Raw genomic sequence first — 7,500 nt, forward strand, 5'->3', positions numbered from 1 at the left:
AAACAGGCAGGGTGAAAAGGCAGAGTGTTCCAGTGGCTCACGAAATCGTTATTACACGATTGCAAGCAAACTGTAACACGGGCGGGATAAGAACCCGCGATCAGAGATTCGTCTGTAAAATCTTGCGTTTGTGGTCACTGTGGTGTCTATGCTAATCTTCTTTTGGTGTATAAATATACCTAATTGGATTAATCTTATTGTAACCAGCTGGTCCAGTGGCTAACCCGTCGGTCTGGAGTTTTATGACTCTCTGATCGTGGGTTCTATCCCTCGCCCGTGGTATGGCTTTTTCCAGTTGGTCAGGCAGTACCTGAATGAAAGAAGGAAAAGTAACAATACGGATGAAAATTGGAATAGGGCTGAATCCAATGTGGCACTGTTTGAGGATGATGTGCGTTACCTGAGAGTAATTGACAAAGACGCAGAAGACCTCTCCGAAGGGCCAGTACTGGAGAACGATGATGGAGGCCACTGAGAAGGGTACACAGAGCACCATAATAAGCAGGTCTCCGACTGCCAGGTTAGCGATGAAGAGGTTAGTAACCGTGTGCATCTTGCGGTTAGCGGCTACGGTGTATAGCACCAGGGAGTTGCCCACCAGAGCTAACAGAAAGATAGCCGCGTACATCTTGTAAATCAGAGCTATGTATGGGTACTGGGAGGGCATGCAAATGCCAGAGTAGATGAGTATGTCCAACTCCTCCTCGGTGATATTGCAGTACTGACAGTGAGAGTACTCCTGCAGGCTGAAGCTCTCATTCTCCCACAGGCTGCTCTTGTTGTCCCAGTACCAGAGACTTAGAAACTCTTCGTTGCAACGCTCAAGAATGTCTTCCACGCTGGGGGTCAGGACGGCCGAGGTAGCACCGCCCTGGTTGAGCTCGATGTGGCCCGAGCTGTTTACTGTCATAATGAGACAAAGGAAATGAGAAACAAAGAGCTTGTATGCCAGTCTGCGTCTCTATGTATGGGTAAGGAGTTCATACAACAAAGCAGAGAGCCTTTTGCTTTACTATCATTGACTCTGATGCGTAGATAATACACGTTAGTCCTTAATCTATGTCGAATAGACAGTACTTCGCAGCAGATAGAATGTATGGATTTCCCAGCCCTCTGCTATCTGCTTTTCCCATGTACTCCACGTACCGAAAGCAAGACAGTTTGCACACTCCTCCTGACCAACCCAACTTTTCAGGGACCGACCTGCTATTAGTGGTCTCAGGACTGGGTCTCCACAACACCTTGCTATTTTTTTTCTACATAGGTCTCACTACCACAGGATTATGAACTATGACAAAAGCCGTCGGAAAGGATTGTGGCACTATTTCTCACCATCAGCGTCAGGAAGGTCGCTCCCACAGTGTCCACATCACCTGATGGGTTGTTACATCTCCGTCTAACGATTAGCGGCCGAATGATCGACCCACCAATTGCCCTTTGGGCTGAATAGCACACACGGGTTTAGCCCTTTACACTAATGTAAAAATAAGGTATTAGTTTACTAATGGAAATCATTAATGCTTAATAAATTCGCAAGTGCTCGTGGTAACAACTTGGTAATGAAAGGATTACTATAATTTTTAGTAATTTAAAAAAAGAAAGATATTACTTAAATGGATTTTTTCAAATTAAATAATTGCCACGAAGGTAATCATGATATTTAAAAAAAATTAAGATGGCCGATTTTACGTTTCTTGAGATGTCCAGAATTGTTCCAGAATTCTTCCTTTTCATCTTCAGGCTGAGATTTCAAGATACTTCAAGGTTATCTGTTATCGGTCTTCTTTACTATGATAACTTTTCCTCTGAGGTTATCTTATAACTGTCTTTTACGTTGATATTCGCCAGTCTTCATGTGATGTGCATTGCATCTTCTGAACATCCTCTTCAGTGATCAGCGCTGTCAGTTCTCTGTAAAGGAAAGAAAGGTATTGTATACGAAAGTTCATAGGGAATTTAATTTAAATGTTGTAAACACACACACACACACACACACACACACAGAGGAGCTGTGACTCGACCCCTGCAACAACAGTTAGGTGAGTACACATACACATAGATACGATAGAGCTCATGGAGCAGTGAGAGAGTGGAACTAGTACTGACCAGCGAAGAGGCGGGGCCAGGAGTAGTGACTCAACCTATGCAACCACAAATAGCTGAGAACACACACACACACACATTGGGAGGAATATATCAGTAAAGAGAAGGAAGAAACAAGATTTAAGATAATGTGACAATATGGGTATGAGAATTATTAAACACAGTGTAACAGGAAAGAGAGAGAAGAATAAATGAACGAGATAATGGAGACTCTGGCTAGGAAATGCTAGTAGACAGAAAAAAATCACCAGGCGGAAGCAGAATATTCAAGAGTAAGAACAATGTGTGTGTGTGTGTGTATGTTGCAGGGGTCAGGTCTTAGCTCCTGGTCTGCCTCTCAACTTGCAACTGCCAGATTCACTCCCTAGTTGCGTCGCTATCCCTAGCGTACCTTCTCTTAAAACTATATAATACACGTGTGTGCTCGTTTGTGTGTGTGTGTGTGTGTGTGTGTGTGTGTGTGTGTGTGTGTGTGTGTGTGTGTGTGTATGTATGTATGTGTGTGTGTGTGTGTGTGTGTGTGTGTGCAATGACCATGAGAGTAAGGATCCAAAATGTGGGGGTGTAATCAGTGCATGTGGATGATTGAGAAGAATGAATTCTGCAGCAAGGAGAGTTGGGAAGGTATCTGGGTATTGGTGATTGAATCCTGTGGTCGGATGAGATATTAAGAGATCAAGGAGAGGTATTAAGCCAATTGAAGTAATATCTGCAGTCGTGAATAGGGCTCGAATGTGGATGTATTCTGGGGCAAAATTAAATCTTCTGGTGGACTGAGTGTGAGGAGGAGAGAGTGAGAGTGAGTGAGAGAGAGAAAAAAAAAGAAATAGAGATAGAGAGAGAGAGAGAGAGAGAGAGAGAGAGAGAGACAGACAGACAGACAGACAGACAGACAGAGGAGTAGGGAGAGAGGGAGTCATACAGACAGGTAGGCAGAGAAGATTGTTCCTCAGATGCGCTGACCATGATGTCGTGGCATCATCTTATACACCATCCCAAAATTGTCAATATCCTTCACTCTACCCAACCTCATGGACACCCAGAAAGCAGCTATTATACAACAAGACGCGCAGCCAACAAACGTGTTCTTGTGGACAAACCACAAGACTATGAGAATCACATTTTATCAACATTAGAGGCGAATCTCAGACTCTCCTGTAGAAGTCCTTTGCACCCACTCAAAAAACAAAATCAGACATTTAAGATATTCCCAAAAGAATTTTTGGGTTAAATACACTTAGGATGGGACTTTGATAAAAATAAATGGAAATTCTGCATACAATTTAAAGTGGCCATAATGGTTGGATAATAATTAATGGGTTAGAAAACTGGTTTGAACTGAATTTGTAACAATATATGAAAATAAATTACTCTTAATAGATATTAATTCTTCCCAAACAACGAACTGATCTAGTTTCATTGAGCAAATCAATCATGCAATTTTTTCTCTCTAATTCTTTAATAAAAAATATAATATAATATATATATATATATATATATATATATATATATATATATATATATATATATATATATATATATATATATATATATATATATATATATATATATATATATATATATATGCAAAACAACCACTCTGAAAGAATAGAGAAACCTACAAATAACTGTTCCTATGTCCACTATTATTCCTCGCATCAAGATAGAGTCAAACTGTCTGTTTTCTCATCAATGTTTTTGAGAGCTTTACGAATTTGTAGTCCTGAGTTCATAGATGAGGAAATATCCAAAATTTATGAAATAGGTAATGATTTAAAATATCCAAGAAATGTAATTGATAAATCTTTTAAAGTTGCTAGGAACACTTTTTATAATCCAAAAAAGGGACAACCAGCCTTATTCAACTAAAAATATGTTGGTTCTCCCTTACCATGAAAACTTGGTTGATATGCCTTCTCTTCTTAAGACTTTTAATATTAAAGTTGTATTCAAAAATCTTGATACAGTAAAAAAACTTTTGATTAAGAATTCCCCCCAAAATGCTGATGGATGTGTCTATAAGATTCCTTGTAAAATTTGCGATAAAGTTTATTACGGTCAAACTGGTAAAAATCTCGAACTAAGATTAAAACAACATAAATATAGCATTAGAACTGGACAAGATTCCAATGCTCTATTTATTCATGTAAGAGATTTTAACCATCCAATTGATTTTCAAAAAGTTGAGAAAGTAGTATCAAGCAAGTCCATGGTCGACAGGAATATAATTGAATCTTGTTTCATAAAAAGCAGTTTTGACAATAATATGAATATTTCCTTTGGTTTATATAAATTAGATCTATTTATAATTAATAGAATTTGGGAAGAATTTAATAATACACTGGACAAATAAATAGCTTGGGGGTGAATTTTGCAAAGGACCTATCCAAGTTGGCTCGCCGCGCGTCACGTGTTTAACCGTTATGGGATCTGATAGTGAGGTGCTGGCCGACCCCTTTATATAGCTTCCTTGGATGCTTCACTTTCATAGTTCCTTGATAATGTGAGTAGTCACGAAAGCGCTTGGAATTTCTCTATTCTTTCAGAGTGGTTGTTTTGCATATTTTGAAATCACCTGTTTACTGTGATCTTATTGCATATATATATATATATATATATATATATATATATATATATATATATATATATATATATATATATATATATATATATATATATATATATATATATATATATATATATATATATTATGCAAAACAACCACTGTGAAAGAACAGAGAAATTCCAAGCGCTTTCGTGACTACTCACATTATCAAGGAACAATCTCCTTGATGATAATGTGAGTAGTCACGTAAGCGCTTGGAATTTCTCTATTCTTTCACAGTGGTTGTTTTGCATATTCTGAAATCACCTGTTTATTGTGATCTTATTGCATATATAGGTTGGTAGACAGCAACCATCCAGGGAAGTACTACCGTCCTGTCAGATGACTGTGAAACAGAAACCTGTAACTGTTTTGCATGATGGTAGGATTGCTGGTTTCTTTTTCTGTCTCATAAACATGCTACATAACAGGGATATCTTGCTACTCCTACTTACACTTTGGTCACACTTCACAGACACGCACATGCATATATATATACATACATCTAGGTTTTTCTCCTTTTTCTAAATAGCTCTTGTTCTTCTTTATTTCTTCTATTGTCCATGGGGAAGTGGAAAAGAATCTTTCCTCCGTAAGCCATGCGTGTCGTATGAGGCGACTAAAATGCCGGGAGCAATGGGCTAGTAACCCCTTCTCCTGTAGACATTCACTAAAAAAGAGAAGAAGAAAAACTTTATAAAACTGGGATGCTTGAATGTGCGTGGATGTAGTGCGGATGACAAGAAACAGATGATTGCTGATGTTATGAATGAAAAGAAGTTGGATGTCCTGGCCCTAAGCGAAACAAAGCTGAAGGGGTAGGGGAGTTTTGGTGGGGGGAAATAAATGGGATTAAATCTGGAGTATCTGAGAGAGCTAGAGCAAAGGAAGGGGTAGCAGTAATATTGAAGGATCAGTTATGGAAGGAGAAAAGAGAATATGAATGTGTAAATTCAAGAATTATGTGGATTAAAGAAAAGGTTGGATGCGAAAAGTGGGTCATAATAAGCGTGTATGCACCTGGAGAAGAGAGGAATGTAGAGGAGAGAGAGAGATTTTGGGAGATGTTAAGTGAATGTGTAGGAGCCTTTGAACCAAGTGAGAGAGTAATTGTGGTAGGGGACCTGAATGCTAAAGTAGGAGAAACTTTTAGAGAGGGTGTGGTAGGTAAGTTTGGGGTGCCAGGTGTAAATGAAAATGGGAGCCCTTTGATTGAACTTTGTATAGAAAGGGGTTTAGTTATAGGTAATACATATTTTAAGAAAAAGAGGATAAATAAGTATACAGGATATGATGTAGGGCGAAATGATAGTAGTTTGTTGGATTATGTATTGGTAGATAAAAGACTGTTGAGTAGACTTCAGGATGTACATGTTTATAGAGGGGCCACAGATATATCAGATCACTTTCCAGTTGTAGCTACACTGAGAGTAAAAGGTAGATGGGATACAAGGAGAATAGAAGCATCAGGGAAGAGAGAGGTGAAGGTTTATAAACTAAAAGAGGAGGCAGTTAGGGTAAGATATAAACAGCTATTGGAGGATAGATGGGCTAATGAGAGCACAGGCAATGGGGTCGAAGAGGTATTGGGTAGGTTTAAAAATGTAGTGTTTGAGTGTTCAGCAGAAGTTTGTGGTTACAGGAAAGTGGGTGTGGGAGGGAAGAGGAGCGATTGGTGGAATGATAATGTAAAGAGAGCAGTAAGGGAGAAAAAGTTAGCATATGAGAAGTTTTTACAAAGTAGAAGTGATGCAAGGAGGGAAGAGTATAGGGAGAAAAAGAGAGAGGTTAAGAGAGTGGTGAAGCAATGTAAAAAGAGAGCAAATGAGAGAGTGGGTGAGATGTTATCAACAAATTTTGTTGAAAATAAGAAAGTTTTGGAGTGAGATAAAAAAGTTAAGGAAGCCTAGAGAACAAATGGATTTGTCAGTTAAAAATAGGAGAGGAGAGTTATTAAATGGAGAGTTAGAGGCATTGGGAAGATGGAGGGAATATTTTGAGGAATTGTTAAATGTTGATGAAGATAGGGAAGCTGTGATTTCGTGTATAGGGCAAGGAGGAATAACATCTTGTAGGAGTGAGGAAGAGCCAGTTGTGAGTGTGGGGTGAGTTCGTGAGGCAGTAGGTAAAATGAAAGGGGGTAAGGCAGCCGGGATTGATGGGATAAAGATAAAAATGTTAAAAGCAGGTGGGGATATAGTTTTGGAGTGGTTGGTGCAGTTATTTAATAAATGTATGGAAGAGGGTAAGGTACCTAGGGATTGGCAGAGAGCATGCATAGTTCCTTTGTATAAAGGCAAAGGGGACAAAAGAGAGTGCAAAAATTATAGGGGGATAAGTCTGTTGAGTATACTTGGTAAAGTGTATGGTAGAGTTATTATTGAAAGAATTAAGAGTAAGACGGAGAATAGGATAGAAGATGAACAAGGAGGCTTTAGGAAATGTAGGGGGTGTGTGGACCAGGTGTTTACAGTGAAACATATAAGTGAACAGTATTTAGATAAGGCTAAAGAGGTCTTTGTGGCATTTATGGATTTGGAAAAGGCGTATGACAGGGTGGATAGGGGGGAAATGTGGCAGATGTTGCAGGTGTATGGTGTGGGAGGTAGGTTACTGAAAGCAGTGAAGAGTTTTTACGAGGATAGTGAGGCTCAAGTTAGAGTATGTAGGAAAGAGGGAGATTATTTCCAAGTAAAAGTAGGCCTTAAACAAGGATGTGTGATGTCACCGTGATTGTTTAATATATTTATAGATGGGGTTGTAAGAGAAGTAAATTTGAGGGTCTTGGCAAG

General features: G+C 38.9%; 1 protein-coding gene across 5 annotated transcripts in view; it reads right to left on the bottom strand.

The window, feature by feature from the left end:
- LOC128701931 (RYamide receptor) overlaps positions 1 to 7,500 on the bottom strand; it is a 158,381-nt gene that overhangs the window by 71,830 nt on the left and 79,051 nt on the right. For 3 of the 5 annotated variants that reach the window (XM_070101452.1, XM_053795897.2, XM_070101453.1), the window contains exon 2: positions 401 to 1,911. In XM_070101452.1, coding sequence (XP_069957553.1) covers positions 401 to 910 — 510 coding nt within the window. In that variant the 5' untranslated portion in view covers positions 911 to 1,911. The remainder of the gene's footprint in view (positions 1 to 400; positions 1,912 to 7,500) is intronic. The other 2 variants (XM_070101451.1, XM_070101454.1) reach the window with 2 other exon arrangements.

This window comes from Cherax quadricarinatus, chromosome 77 (assembly GCF_038502225.1).
Source record: "Cherax quadricarinatus isolate ZL_2023a chromosome 77, ASM3850222v1, whole genome shotgun sequence".
NCBI classification, from domain to species: Eukaryota; Metazoa; Arthropoda; class Malacostraca; order Decapoda; family Parastacidae; genus Cherax; species Cherax quadricarinatus.